The following is a 16,061-nucleotide window of genomic DNA, read 5'->3' on the forward strand; positions in this document are numbered from 1 at the left end:
ATGACAACAAACCGTAAATGTGCGACATTAACTGGGAGACGAACGGGACCACTTCCTGTTGGTTCTTCCAAAAGAAAAACACGCTTTACGCCCATCGACATGAACTGCTGTGTTCCCGAGTGTTAAAATCTCCACTGCAACAAGTTAAAGGATCTTAAAACAATATTCATATGCTCACAAATACATTGCTTTAATCACTCCTGCTGCTCTTCTTCTACACTTTCAACCTGTCTAATGTAATAATCAACCAGTCCAATCCAACCTCCTCATTAAAGTATATTCCAAAGTTTATTTGAGGTTAATAAAGCTTCTTCATGCTTAATTCAAACAAAGTCCAAAGTTGCAGCCTGTTTTTACTCCTCAGAAAGTGTTGGCTTGCTGTGGCAGAGTATGACACAATAAGGTCCTAGTTAAAAGACTGTAATACCCAACTGACTGTACCTCATCACTTCAGCTGGAAGATCCATTTCCGATACCCGCTTAAGGGTCGCCAAGGGGCTGGAGCCCATCCCCGCTTCAGCTGGAAGAGGATTTTCAATTAACACTTTGAACAAGAGGATTGATTCTAGCAAATAAAACCTGTTCCACAGTTCTTACCCCTCGAATGTTAAATCAATACATCCTCCGAAAGAACATTAATCATTAATGATAGAAAAATCTATTTGTTGTCCCTCAAACAGGGAATCTTGCACTCTCGTAGCAGCACTATGATGCACCAAATATAGAAATAAATACAGATTATACAGGTAAGATACAAAATTACATTATCATGCACAAACACAAACATATAGAATGCAAATATTATTTTGGATATGAAATTTGCACGTAATATACAACATGTTTTTATCAAATAAAAAGTATTGTGCAGTGAATGAGAAAACTAAGGAAACAGAGCGACGACCAAGCAAACAGATTGATGGATGTAAAGCAGTTTAGTCTTTTTGGGTATTTATGTGGGAGCATAATTTGCATTATCTGATAACAGCAGGAAGCAAGAACTTGTCTTGTTTGGGGTGTAGGAGTATCAGAAAAACCTTTAACGGGAGTTATTTTTGTCTTAAATAGTTTTGCCTGAATTCATGACTGAATAGAATAAACCAAATCTGCTCAGGAAAATGTGGACATTTTAAAAAAGTGTAAATTTCTCAGAATAAAAACAATAGATCTTACTCACTAAGACATAAATCAGTATTTACTAATGTCACCTTTTGTAACTTATATACAATGCTTTAATCACTGTATTAGGAATTTCTATTTTACTACAGGCAGTGTGTTGCCAGTATTTGTCTTTCAAATATACTGGACTTGCACATTTCGTTACTCTTTTACTTATATTTACTCAACAATTTGAGAGTGTACGCTTTATACACAGTGTGGACAAATGTTTCTATTCCAACATGCCAGCCTTTTTTATTGAGCTTTACTGGCTCTACTCTTACTTTGAAGTAAGGAGTGATCAAACGGATATACAGCGATGACAACTTTAAGTGAGACGAGCTCTAAATAAAGCCCGCCTCTTCCCTTAATTGCCCCCTGGCGGTCAGACAGGACACAGCAGCGCTGATTGATCATATTACATCAAAGTGAAACCAGCTGCGGATACGTAATGTCGCCATCACGTGGTCTAGATTAATTACTGCAAGTATTTACAATTTGATCAATCATTGGTCCGTGTTAGGTTGTTTTGATGGAGACATATTTACAGAGATACTCATAATCCTGCACAATTTCATATGTGACATATGACATTATGTTTTATTAATTTATTTCTTGTTCTTTGCAGTTTAGACGAAGGATCAGGAGTTCGTAGCCTATTTATCCGCTCCTTTGGTGGTATACTTCCACATCTGGGAACCACAAATAAGTTTGAATCAGCACAAAGAACTTAACGCATAACAAAGGGGATTATTTGAGGAGGTGAAGCAGGTATTTCTTCACCTCACCTGTGAAGTTTATGAGGGTATGAGCCAAGATAAACGAGCAGCAACACTGTTGCTCACAGAGCAGTTGTGAGTGTTGCATAGAAGGGTGTGTCTCTGTAATGTGTGCGCAGTAAAAGAAGGAGGTCCTCTCCGGCGGACTGAACCGAGTCTCTCCTCCCTTCTGCTCCGTCCTGCCAGCCTACCTCATCCGCACACGATTCCCCGCAACTTTCTGTCAACCCTGTCACCGTTTACTGGCTGGATTTCACACTCCACCGACCCATAAGGATCTGCTTGGACTTTTTCTTTTAGCTGCACTGCTGAAATAATTTTGCAGTCACACGGGATTGCCACTTTGAAACCAGAAGTGCCAACCACGGGAGGCGGTTTGCTTCTTCAGCAGCGTAATTAGCCAATTTGTGTGTCTACAGGCCTCTCCGCCTTTTTTTCAGTTTAACAATGTATCCGATCGTGAGGAAGCTGTTTTTTACGGAATGTCGGTGCGCAGGAGATGCGTCGAAACCATACGAGGAGCTTTTCGCCAAGCTGGACACCAACAAGGATGGAAAAGTGGATGTGTCCGAGCTGAGGGCAGGCCTGGCTGCTATGGGCATCAAAGCCGGAAAGGGGGCTGCTCAGGTAGAGCAACACATACAGTAAACACTGAACAGAACATACAAATAACTCGCATTTCGAAACAGACAGTCACAAATATTCTTTGATATAGTGCTGATGTTTTTAGAGCAGGAAGAAGTTGCAGTTTCTCAGCATGAACCCCGAAATAGCTTAAAAGTATAGGCCTCAGTGGAGGTAAGGCAGCACATTCACTCAAGTATGGTCTATTATGAATTCGGACTCCGTAAGATAAGAGAAAGGTGACACAAAACAGTCCAAAGTACTTTATCCAAAATAACTTCATATGAAACTTCATGCATTAATATGAATAGACAAAAGTAGCCATATTTAAGCAACTGGAACCAGTAGATATTTTTTTCTCCTGATGATTCCCTGAACTGTCATTAATTATTTGTGTCAGATCTAATGGTGTTTATAGAAGTTATGGCATTTATTTGTTGGTTATAATCCAAACTCTGAAGACACAGATTCTCAGTTGAACCACATTTCAAACAGACCATAAGAATCTTGGATTGTAATGCTTTCTGAAATCTTGAAGCAGAAACAAACAGAAATAATTTTCTGCTGGAGGTTTGTGTTGATGAAGTTTGCCCAGGGGTCACTGGACAACAGATGATTAAATGACCATGTCTCAGTGCTCCCTGAAGACTGGTTTGTAGAGTTGAGCTTTCGAACACCAGCTGACGGATTCACTTCTGTGTTTATTTAGAAGCAGCCCTGAAGCTTCTCTGAATGTGCCCTGGAGCAAGGCAGTAACTCCCATTGCCTTTTTTTCTTTCTTAAATTAAGGTAAAAAAATAAACTGCCAAAAAAGAAGAAACAAAAATGAGTAGATGTAGACCGAACAGTCTTACAAGCCTTACAATAACTCTGTGTAGAACCCATCATGAGTCAGAACCTTCATTTCTGTTTGATTTTTTTTTTAATGTGTCCTAAAAATCTTGGGAAGCAAACATCTTAACAATGTAGACAACAAACAGCCCGTATTTCTCTGCAGTAACAGCAGCAGGCTAAGACTGGTACGTGGGGGGGTGAAAGGATTCTCAAGAATTTCTGAAACTGTTGCACAGTTCAAGCTGGTGAGCTCTTATTGTGACTGGGGAGCTCTTATTGTGACTGGGGAGGTGGGTTCCACCTTTGCTGATCTAATAATGCTGCATTCCTCACACTCATCAGTGAGGCTGATAACTAAGGAAGGGAGAGGCCATGTCTGTGCCTTGCCAGGTTCTGTAAAACTGGAGCTTTCCCTTTGCATGCAGTGATATAATAATGGGTAATACATGTGTACTGTGGCTGCTTTTGAGACAGCCTTATAATTCTCCTCTTAAGATTTTGATGAACCTGTATTGACTACCCGTCACAGTTTTATTTTAATTTGACAACAGATTAAATTCTCTCTTGGCCACAGAGAATCTTTACAAAATGAAGATCATCCGTATTTGCATAACACTTGACAAAAGAATAGAAAACAAACAAAAAAAAAATGAAAAGCAAAGCAGAACGTTTAGAGTCTGTATGGAAATGGAACGTGACACATAATTAATCCAAATACAAGAGGGCACAAAGAAAGAGTGTTGTGAAGAAACATATTTGCAGTTTTCTGCCACCAACTGGTAAAGTGAAGCAACTGCTGGTGGGGATGAGACAATAGAGCCCAAACCTCTCCCTTCACCCAGTGAGGAGGTCAGACACTCTGCAGCACACAAGACGAAAATGGACTGCTAATATTCTGTCTGGTCTTCTTCAGAAAATCATTTCCTCAGGAGACAAAGACCAAGACGACAGACTCGACTTTAGTGAGTTCACCAAGTACCTGAAAGAGCAAGAAAAGAAGTTGCGGCTAACCTTCAAGAGCTTGGATAAAAACAACGATGGTACAGTACCGCATTACGATTTCAAATTTACCCAAAAAGTAAAACCGATGCTGTGAGTCTCATTATCTGTGTTAACATGCTTATTCAAGTTGGGGCCGCTTTGTTTTTTTTAAAATCAACAGGTCGAGTAGACTTCATGGAGATAAAGCAGTCACTCGCTGATCTGGGACTGGAGATCAGCAAGGAGGATGCGAAGAAAATCCTTAAAAGGTATTTCAGCCAGACTTAATTTTTTTTTTAATACAGTCACGTCCTTTTCTGGGTTTCAAGCAAAAATAACTCAAACTAAAAGTGACACAAAGCTGCCTTAATGGAATTGAATAATACTTTTAATCCTAAAAGGACATGGCTTTTGCAGCATAAAGAATCAATAATTGTTATTCGTAATTATAAAATAGTGTTTGTGTGGAGGCATTGCTGTGGGCAGGAAAGAGGATTAAGCACCAGAAGTTAAAGGTGGGGACCAGTGTGAGGGACTGATAAGTAGTTTTTTTTTGAGGGCGCACATGATAAGGAGCTGTTGAGATGGAGACAGAAGCCTCGCATGAAAGAACTGCATCATCTGAGGGTGAGGAGGGCTGCACACAAACTGTTGACCAAACCGTGTTGGTTTCTTATGCAAATTTTACACAAATGAGTTTAACTGCCTTATTAAGAGTAGAGGGTTTTTCATGCATTTGTTAAAGTTGTGAAATAGAAAAATAAGAATAGGGACTGCATCCGTGACTGAAAGCACACAGTTCTGTTGGATGAAGTGCTGATGTTAAAGGATATAAGACAGATATTTTAAGACAGATAACACTTAAATGTTTTGACAACTTGTTGAGTCACAGAACCTGTGTCCCAGTCCTACTTCACTTTTAAGAGCTCTTTTGGAAGATGCTTAAACCTTTAAATAGTTTGTTTTGCCGTGAGCTGCTGTCTATTTTAGTCTACAGTTTATTTGTTGGCAAAATCAAAATACGAGGATGAAAATATTAAGTTTGACATCGGAAAGAAACCAAATGAGCTAATGAGGATACAGACTGAATATAGAAAAGGCCTTTTAGAGGTTTGGTTAATTAATTAGATGTTAAGTAGACAAATTTATCAGATCTTTTTCTATGTTAGATTAACATCAAGATAAGAATGGATTAAAATCATCCTCTGCTAAAATTTAATGGGAGGCTTTTTTGAACTATTGTCTTTATGACTTCTGACCTACTTTTTGCTTCATGTGCGCTGCATCTTTTTTGCAAATCAGTCTTGCCTTTACAAAGTGGGTCACTGGTCCTCATCCACTCGTACGGATTCCTCTGTTTAGGACTTGATGATATAATGTGAAGTTTGATAGATGAATGCTATATAAACTCTCCCTTTTATCTTTTTGAATGTTGTTTAAACTTGTTGTTGTTACTTTCTTCCTTCTCCTCTTATGATTGTCCCAACAATCACATCATGTTTATGCATTTAGCAGACGCTTTTATCCGAAGCGACTTACAGGTAGGCAGGTAGGTAAGGGTGTCTTGCCTAAGGACCCCTACAGGAGATGGAACCTTTCATGCAGGGGATTTGAACCCAGGTCTCCCACACGAAAGGTGGCAATCTATCCCAGTCTCCTGTAATGTAATAAACCAAATTGAGGAGTGACTCATTTCTTCGACCTTTGGTTAGATGCTCTTTTGTTTGAGATTCTGATAACATTTTAAAAAAACCCTGCAAAAGTCCCTCTGTTGTCTGAATGGGTCAGTGGGATGCGTCACATCGATGCTCGTCATAGCTGCAAAATCTGCATTTAAACACCACACTGTTACTAGTATATACAGACTGATATATCAACTTTCTTATTACATTACTTCAGCCTATTCAGTGCACATGTATGTGACATTTCTATGCCAGAAAATAGAAGTGCTACAAAAAAAATAAGTTTACAGATAATCCAAATTGTACCAAAAGTTGTCAAAATGTGAGAGGTACATATCTTTTGGAAGTGCTGTATCTTATCTCTGATCTAAGCTGACTCAGTGTCCAAAGAATTTCCTGGAAATCTCTCCTCTTACCAATATACCAAAGTACTTTAATTTAACAGCCATTCTAACCTTATAAAGTACTATTTTCTGGTGTGACAGCTACAAAATAAATAAACTCATAGCAACTTATTGTACACCCAAATTAGCTATTAAGTCTTCCAAGTTACTTTATTGGAATTTGTTTTCCTGTTCCACAGCATTGACGTGGATGGCACAATGACTGTGGACTGGAATGAATGGAGGGAGCATTTCCTGTTTAACCCAGCCGGCAACCTGCAGGAAATTATCCGCTACTGGAAACACACCACGGTAAGGGGAGGGCGTGTCACTGTACCTGTCCTCTAGTGTGTGTGAGAGTGAACACTGGCTATAAACGATTTTTAACATTTAAAACCCTTCTTTTGGTTAAGTAAGGCTACCATGAATGATTGATAGGTTCTCTGTATAAGGGCAAAGAGGGGCTGTTTCTATCAAAGTAATCTTGCAATCACTTACAATCTACAGTAGCATTGCTACAGTCCAAATGAGATGTGTTGAGGATGAAACATGAATGCGTCACTGTCCAATCATGGCAGGGAGAATGTCATGATGACAGTCGTTAGCTGATGCTGGATTTGTTCGAGAGCTTTGGCAGCTGATTGTCTCCTTTGAGAAAGAGGAGAGAAGAGATGGAGGCAGCAAGAAGAGAGGAGGATACTGAGGCAGCTGTCATTACTAAATAAAAATACAGTCGACACTGGAAAAGAAGCTGGAAATGACTAATTCATGGTGTTTCTCTAGATATAACAGTGTACAACTTTTCCAGTTCTAGAAATTTGATGACTATTAACTACAGAAACAAAGACATTTCCAGTTAATGGCTAATCTCTGACGTATGCTGCCTCTGTTTACTGGCTCAGCCTCGGAGGTTATATTAACTTGTGGTTTCTAAACTAAGCTGAGATGAGCTAAATTTAGTCTGACCTGCGTGTAGATTAGACCATCAATGGGATTTGGTTAGGAGGAGGAGAAAGGAAGTGAGTCTAGACCAGTTGAGAGCAAGAGAGTGGGCGCTGAGATGAGGCATCAGTAAGGCTGAGGCAGTTGTTAGTGACATCTATGGCAACTAGAGCTTCCCATCATCGCCTGTATTCAAACCTTGGGTTGCTGGCCACTCAGGATACAGCATTTGGATCTGCAGACGCTCAGTGTTTGTTTAGACTCTTTATTAGAATTGGTGTGTAGGATCCTCGTTAGTCTAAAGTGGAGTTTGGGAGGGAGATTAAACCACACTGGGATTGCATTGCACTCCGGCTTGATCAAAGGCTTGGGATGGCCATGGCTCTGCTGCAGCCTCAGCAGCAGCAGCAACTTCAACAAGCAAACTGGTTTTTCATTGACTTTGAAGAGGATGGGGGAATCTATGAGGTGGAAGTGGACATGGTAGGTCCTTGTATAGGAGTGGTTAAAGGACTGGCTGACAGAATAAACCGATAGAAAGACATGTTTTAGGTAATTTGGGTACCATATAAGCATAATATAGCCCTGGGAGTATCCTGATCAGTAGATCATCAGTTTGTCAAAAAAACAAATTGTAAGTTATCGTTGTTGAAATATCTGTTTCTATTAAGTGTGAAAAGAATATTGGTCTAATTGTTTTGGGTTTTTTTTCAACTGAGATTGGGCTCAGCAACAGTAAGCAATGGTCTGGTTTCCTATAAGCTGAAACGTATTGTGTTCATTATGTCATCACTAGCTTGTCTACAAAGAAAACCGGTGTACTAAAAACTGAAATGCTAAAAAAAACATGTTGACACCCCAAATTAAAAGCTTTTATTCATGCTTTATCTTGTGTGACTTGGGTCTGAGGATGTGTTGCTCATTGGTTGCTGTTTTAAAATGTTCTTTATGTTTAAAGTTGGCATTGGCTAATATTTATCCACATGTTCTTTAGACTGAACAGATAAAATCAAGGAGAGCATCAATATTTGAGTATTTTTTATTTATTTATTTTTTTAAACTGCATTATCTGCACTGTGCTGTGATGTAATTGATGGCTCAGCATTGACCTGTTGTTATGTAAGGTTTTGGATAAGGAGATGCTGTGTGTACTGTCCTGACAGGCGCTAAGTACAAGGTGAAGCTGTGATTATCTTTATTTGTGAAGCCTTGTTAAATAAAAGTTAATCTAATAAAAGCAGTCCAGTTGTTAACAGTTGTTTGATGTGAGATAATGCTTGTATGAAAACGCCAATTTTTGTTAAGCAGCCATATTAGAACAAACCCGTTATGTTTTGGATGAACTTGAGTCTGCATTTTCTTTTACGATTGTTGATTTGAAGAATATGTCTTTATTTTAGTGATATGACTGCACTGTATCGCTTCTAGGTTCTGGATATTGGCGACAGCCTCGCCATCCCAGATGAGTTCACAGAGGAGGAGAAGACGACCGGCTTGTGGTGGAAGCAGCTGATGGCAGGCGCCATGGCAGGTGCAGTGTCCCGAACAGGAACTGCCCCGCTGGACAGGATGAAGGTCTTCATGCAGGTAGGCCAACATTTATAATTCAGTTTGTCTTTACTTTTAGGTGCTGCTGCCTGGCCTTATTAATAATATTTATGATAATGTTTTAAATGGTCACAGGATCAGATTGGTATGGCAGTGATGATATTTGTGTTGGCAAATACTGTTAAATTCAGTAAAAACGGCTCAGATTTGAGACTTCACTATCACATTTGCAGTGGTCTTGACTTTTATATGAACACTTTTATATGAGCCCACTCTGGAAAAACAGATTTGCGTCACTTCAGCTTTCTAATGGTGCATACAAGTAGGTGTCCTTGTAAGAGCTGTGACACATGGTGCATCTTTTTTGATTTGCAGGTTCACGCTTCTAAGAGCAACAACATCAGCCTGGTGGGTGGTTTTAAGCAAATGTTAAAAGAAGGAGGAGTGACATCTCTATGGAGAGGAAATGGTGTTAATGTGTTGAAGATTGCCCCCGAAACAGCCATTAAATTCATGGCTTATGAACAGGTAAGCACATTTCACCCCTATGAATAGATTCCAGTCTGCAGCTCAGATTTTGTGTTTGGTGATTCTGAATACACGCCTAGTTTTCATGAATCTGTGTCACTCTCTCATCAGTATAAGAAGCTGCTGTCCAGTGAACCGGGGAAGATCCAAACCCATGAGAGGTTCATGGCAGGATCGCTGGCTGGAGCCACAGCACAAACCGCCATCTACCCCATGGAGGTGAGCGGAGACACGCTTTAACAATGTAAAAACACTTGGGTGTAATACTTCAAAAACACCCACAGTGTGTAGATCCTGTAAAATAGTCCATCCTTTTTCTTCTGCTAACTTGGTATGGGTTGTGGGGACAACAGTCAAAGCAGGGATGCTCAGACCTTCCTCTTCTGCACCACCACCAACAGTCCTAAGCCAGCTTAGAGACACGTTGTGGGTCTGCTCTGGGGTTTCCTCCCAGATATGTGCCCTAAATACCTCACCCGTAAAGTGTGATGGATGCATCTGAGACAGATTCCTGAACCACCTCCACTGACTCCTTTTGATGCAGAGGCGGAGCAGCTCTTCTCTGAGCTAAATGACTGTTTCTGAAGGTGAGCCCAAGCAGCCTTTGGAGGAAGCTCATTTCCACTCCGGGCATCCTTGATCTTATGCTTTTGATCACTATCTAAAGGTCATGACCAGAGATAGTAACTTCACCTTTTGACTTGGCCTTCTTTTCATCACTGCAGACTTTGACAGCCCCTGCATCACTCCAAACACCCCATTACAAAAAAAATGAAAAATAAATAAATAAATAAAAAAGTCCATAAAATCTCTAACCACTCAAAACCAACCTTTGAGTCATTAGTTGTTAGAAACCTTTTTTTTGTACATCTTCATTTCCATTACATACAGATCAGGTGCAGTTGTACGTAAAATAAAGTATTCAGAACAAAGCAGAAAAGTTGTGTGTGAGTATGGGGAAGTTAGAAATATCCAAATTGACATGAATGTAGTTCTATAAATCTAAAATGAGCATTAGCCTTATTTGTTGGAGAAATAAAAGCTTTGCTGATCACTTTTATCTCTGCAGGTGATGAAAACCCGACTGACGCTGAGGAAAACTGGACAGTACTCAGGAATGTTTGACTGTGCCAAGCAAATCCTGAAGAAGGAGGGTGTGAAGGCGTTCTACAAAGGCTACATTCCCAATATTCTGGGCATCATCCCCTATGCTGGAATAGATCTGGCAGTGTATGAAGTAAGTGATGATGAACCATGTTTGATGAATCTGAATAGTTGAAGATTTAGACAAGATGCCAGACTTTCATGTTCAGCACCATCTTCATTTCTAAATATGCATTGATTTAGTCAATACCATGCTTCTACAGTAGCACTCTTTTTGCACACACCTGTATCATCAGAGCTTGAAGAACTTCTGGCTGTCCAAATATGCCAAAGACTCTGCAAACCCAGGTATTCTGGTGCTACTGGGCTGTGGTACTATCTCCAGCACTTGTGGCCAGCTGTCCAGCTACCCTCTGGCTCTGATCCGCACCCGAATGCAGGCACAAGGTAAGAGGAACAAAATCTCTAATTGAAATGATTAATTTTGCTTAAATTCGCAGCATTTTGCTGTTCGTTATATGGTCAGGTAGATGGATTTCAGTGCTTTATGAAATAAAAATGAACTGTACACACCTACATTAAAAAAAACCTCTTCAGTGTAAGTATGCAGAAACACAAATGCACACGAAACAAAACCGCAGCTGAGACTCTCCCAATGAGCCAAAATGGAACATTTGCACACTGATATTGAGCCTTCTACTGGATCATGTTCACACCCACAGCTGATTATGTGTTAGTAAATTTTGACTTTAGATAAAACTTACTCTTGATTGTAGGCTACATCCTGCAGTTTTATGATATTAAAAGTTTTTTTTCTTTCAAACAGATGAAATTGACAGGTTGCTTCCATGATTTAGAAACTGTCATTGGTACACTTTGGTTTTAAGGTGGAAATGCTCCATCACTGTGTTGACTGCTTGTTTCACTCGTGATATAGCTTAAAGAAAACACCCATATGGACAAGTGCTCTTTCTGCAGTTAAATTCTTGGGAGTATGTTTACTTTACTCTGAACTTAACTACTATGAGCTATGAGTTTTATGTGAAGACTCTCCTTAACATTTTTACATGGAAAACTGATATGTAGCCTTTTGTCTCTCAAGTCAGTTTCACCTGAGTAAGCGTCCGCGATGAAGTGAAGAAGAGATTCTTTCCACTGAAACTCTTGAAGTTAGAATGTAAACAAACACAAACTGTGTTTCGTGTCCGACCCCATAAAAAACAAAGTTTGATTTCTATTTTACTTCTAGAGAAGTACTTTTATTGACCATCTGACATGAACTCTGTCTTCTCAGCTTCTATCGAGGGCTCGGAGCAGATGCCGATGAACCAGATGGTGAAGAAGATCCTGGAAAAGGAAGGCTTCTTTGGACTTTATCGTGGTATCCTGCCCAATTTCATGAAAGTCATACCGGCTGTCAGCATCAGCTATGTTGTGTACGAGTACATGCGATCAGGCCTGGGTATCCAGAAGTAGGCAGCAGAGCTGTATGTCTCCATGAAGAAGTGCAGCAATCTTTTTATTTCACACTTTTTTTATTATTTCATCCAGCATTTAAAGAAGTTCTTTTCCTGGAAGTCACCAAAGTCTGGCCTCAAACAAATGCACATGGAGTCACTGTAGAGTGTTTAAAGTGACAGCAGGACCTGGATAACCTACAGGGCCTCTATAAGATACAATATGACTTGAAAACCCTGCAGCGCTGACGCAGGGGTGACCAGGACATCTCTACAGGGTTTCCAAATGCTTTTTTCCAGGCTGTGTTTACAATGCACCCACGAGCTTAAAGTGTACTGTTACACTTTGGGCCAAGTGGCTTTAAATTTATGAAACACTTTAAGAGGATACTTTTTATTTGGTTTGAGTAGAAATACCATTGTTTCATATCAGAATTATATTTTGTAACAGAATGTGTCACATGTTCTTGATTTTTATCCAAAAAGCACCTTATTGTACCAGTTTTGATCCTGATGTGAAGTCCAAGCCATCACCTGTGTAAGTAATCAGACCAAAAGTTGAGAAGTCACAGTTTCACAGCTTTATGCAAGCACCCTGGACATTATGCAAGATCAAGAAGAGCAAATCTGAGGAAACTTAAAAGTGCAATACTGTGTTTACACATTAGCTGAAACGTGGAATATATTTCACCAGCTTATTCCATAAAACTTGTTGACATTGTTGCGCCTCTTCAGTTGGGCTGTTGAAAGGAGAAGAAATGTGCCTTGTTTTTTTTTCTCTCAGATGTCTGTTGACTTCTGCACCCTCCCCTTTTTCTTGCCTTTCTTTCCAACATTTGTTTAATAGATGCTGGTGTTTACATGAATAAAAAAGACATTTAAATAAAAATAAAAGGAAATTGTGAGCACGTTTTTTTTTTTTTTTTTTTTTAAATGTATTTATTTTGAATTAAGATAATTGATATTTATCTTTCAGTGGCACAATATAACTCCTGATGCTCAGTCAACGCCAATATATTCTAAACCGAGTAGACTCTATGACCTTTGTGTGTCAGATGATGGTGTGTGGTTAACCCTTGAGGATCTAAGAACGGATTACTCTAGTTTAGATGTTACATAATATCCTTTTTCCCCAGTGATAAGGTCACTCTCGACTTTAGCTGTCTGATCCCAATCGTGGAAAGGACTCTGTTACAATGGATCTGAGAATTAGTTGAGCAAAGAACCAAATCACTGCCTTACAGAAGCATAAATCCCATTTAACAACTCGAATTCTGTAGTTTGGTCAAACTGCTAGTTGTCTAGGAAAATTACATTTGTTATAGTTTAAGTGTGTATTCTCTTCTGCTTTTCTGTAAACTTAATTATCTTTGCAAATCTTCATAAAATAGACCAATTCAAAGAATTCTTGTGATCATAACATAAAATAAAATCTAGTAATTTTTATTTTATTAACAAGCTGTTAGTTTTTGTCCAATTTGTTGTTTTCCTTCAGGTTGCCATTATTGTTGTTCAACCTGTTCTATAATCGGAGGAGAATCCATTCCACTTTGTCCCAGGCCCCAATCCAATCTAATACAGTCATATCACTAAATAATTACATCCTTGACTAGGGGCAACTTCCAGTGATTGTTTTTAACATCACTGGAAACTTTTTTTCCCCCTCTCTAATATAAAAGCCTACATATTCCTGTTAACAACTCCCCCATATAGTCTTTAATAAATTGCTTTGAAGTGGAAAACAAAATTTCAGCTAAATAACCGGAAGCGTACTCTGGATGTACCTCACAGCAAAAAAGAAGAACATAATGGAATTCCACCAGTTTCTGAAAAATTTGCTGCACGTGAAATAAATGTTTATATTTTGCATTTACAGAAGTCAGTTTGTGGGATGACATATGAAGCACAACTCTGATCGAAAATCACCCACTGATGACAGGATCAAAGACAACTTCAAGTTGAATCACCCACATAAAAATGGAGGAACTTATAGAAGGAGACACATGTCAATCTCCAAAAATGTACTTTTCTGGATATAAACCATTCATTATGACGGTACCAAGCAGAGAAAAAAATGCCACAATGGTCATGATGGCACGCAGGGCTTTAAACCAGCTTGGGTAAGTTGGAAGCAGAGACAGATCATAATGCAGGGAGATCCCCAGTCCCATGATAACCATAGTGGTAGCAGGAACAATGCTGTCGCTCATCAGCATGGTCACCCAGGCTAACAGGGAGGGAACCACACTGTTGGTCAGATTTATCCAGTCGGGTTTGGCTGGGCTGCTCTCAGGAAGTGCAAATCCCCACCGAGCTCCACCCAAGAAAGAAATGATAGAAGCGGCGTAGGCTAACTGTGCATAAGCCAGCTGCGGGTAGTAGGTCTCAGTCACAGCCATGAGCAGAGTAGGGGAGACAAAGGGGATCAGCCCCGCGAACCCCAGGTACAGGGCTGGTTTGGGACCTTTCAACAAGTCCCTCATGTCATAGCGCAGCAGGTCTAGTTCTCTGGGAGGAGGTTCAGGCTGTGCTCGCTTCTTCGACCTCACAGCAGAATGGTGGAAATATCGGTTCTTCGCCACAAACAGAGCATGATGAGTCTGGGCCCTCTGGAAGAGTTCAGTGCACCTGCAGCCACAGACAGCAGGAGGTTGAACTTGTTCAGTGTATCTTTCTGAGAATGGGGGCCTGATGAAAGAGGTGCAGCTGAGGGAAGCTCCACCATCAGTCAGGGCTGATGTCCAACTTCTTTGAAGAGGACCTGCCCATTGCAAAACCTATTAAGAAAATCCAGATTAAAATGTAGTTTCAAAATGATAAACAATCAAAATATAAGCAAACAAGTATTTGGGGCTTTGAGATCCCGTGTGTGTTACCTTCTGGGTTGCAAAGGTGCTTCCTCTGAATACAACAGACAGCATCTGAAGGAAAATGGAGGTCATTTAAAGAGGAGCAAAAACACACAGAACCCCCCAAAAGGCCAATTTTCAGTGTGAAAGAAAGAAAATACTTTTTTTTTTTTTTATTCTACAAGAGATTAAATTAAATGCAATTTTCATTAATTGTAACTTCTATTGATCAGTATTACATACAGGTAATAAAAATGGTAATACAAACATATGAAATCAACGTTTGAAAAAAAATTTAAAAAACAAAAAATACGTCAGGTCCAAACGGGACTGTAAGCAGCTATAAAAATCATTCCTTTAATTATAATAGTTGTTTTAAACATCAGAGACTGAACATAAGCGGAGGCGCTACTGAAACGTCACAATTCACTGCTTACGTCAGACTGCTGAAACTCGACCGTTTGCATGATACAAAACCACATTCCTCACATTCAGACATTACCTTGCTTTAGTTAGAAATCTTCATACTTTAAGCTGTTACTCCAAACCAGGGTCAGTCAGCCAGCATTGACCTACTATTCAGCTGGTAACACATTGGTGCGCGATTTATTTCTTCCGTGTTCGTCAGAGTACAAAACTTCAGTTCCACGACCCAAAACGAGACGTATTAGGTCCCACACAGCTTTAAAAAAAGAACGTATTTTCTTTCTTTCTTGTCAGAGACTAAGGATCATCGACTCCAACCAGTTCTCACTCTCCAACTATTATAATCGTTCAATTTATAAGAAAGAAACTTAGATTTAAACCCTTCTTACCCACTTCACCCATCTTTCCAGTTTCTGCCAATCGACTCTGTGTATGTATGGATGGATAGTGGTTTGCCTCCTCATATAGTGGCACAGTAGAGCAGTACTCGATTGGTCTATTAATCCTCCCTGATTGGGTGCTTTTTTGTCAAATGTGTGGCCTTTTATTGACTGCAGCTTTCTAATGCTGCTCGAAGTGCTGCTTGGCGTCTAAAAAAAAGCGTTAGGCCGCACCAGGCAGTTTATATTAGAGACACCAGGTGGCCCCATACACTTAATAAACTTCACCATAAGGTTTTGATGGCGTTTTATATACAGCAGGCGTCGTGGAAAAGTAGAAAAGGTGTGACTCATTTGGCTATCGATAGAATATTGTACAAAAACGAACA

General features: G+C 39.7%; 2 protein-coding genes across 2 annotated transcripts; one reads left to right on the forward strand and one right to left on the reverse strand.

Annotated features, from left to right (window-relative positions):
- Positions 1 to 2,069: 2,069 nt before the first annotated feature.
- On the forward strand, positions 2,070 to 12,278 carry slc25a24 (solute carrier family 25 member 24). Its single transcript, XM_072389008.1, has 10 exons — positions 2,070 to 2,561; positions 4,306 to 4,432; positions 4,555 to 4,642; positions 6,639 to 6,750; positions 8,809 to 8,967; positions 9,304 to 9,456; positions 9,568 to 9,675; positions 10,526 to 10,693; positions 10,857 to 11,007; positions 11,855 to 12,278. The coding sequence occupies exons 1-10, from the start codon at positions 2,382 to 2,384 to the stop codon at positions 12,034 to 12,036; spliced, it is 1,428 nt and encodes a 475-aa protein (XP_072245109.1). The 5' UTR covers positions 2,070 to 2,381; the 3' UTR covers positions 12,037 to 12,278.
- Positions 12,279 to 12,472: 194 nt separating this feature from the next.
- Positions 12,473 to 15,500, reverse strand: LOC140311603 (transmembrane protein 69-like). The gene is made up of 3 exons (XM_072389009.1): positions 15,369 to 15,500; positions 14,894 to 14,938; positions 12,473 to 14,794 (listed from the first exon to the last, which is right to left on the reverse strand). Exons 2-3 carry the CDS (start codon positions 14,936 to 14,938, stop codon positions 14,024 to 14,026), a joined length of 816 nt encoding a protein of 271 aa, XP_072245110.1. The 5' UTR covers positions 15,369 to 15,500; the 3' UTR covers positions 12,473 to 14,023.
- Between the last annotated feature and the right edge of the window lie 561 nt (positions 15,501 to 16,061).

Source organism: Leuresthes tenuis, unplaced genomic scaffold, assembly GCF_036924035.1.
Source record: "Leuresthes tenuis unplaced genomic scaffold, fLeuTen1.0.hap1 SCAF_7, whole genome shotgun sequence".
Taxonomy (NCBI): Eukaryota; Metazoa; Chordata; class Actinopteri; order Atheriniformes; family Atherinopsidae; genus Leuresthes; species Leuresthes tenuis.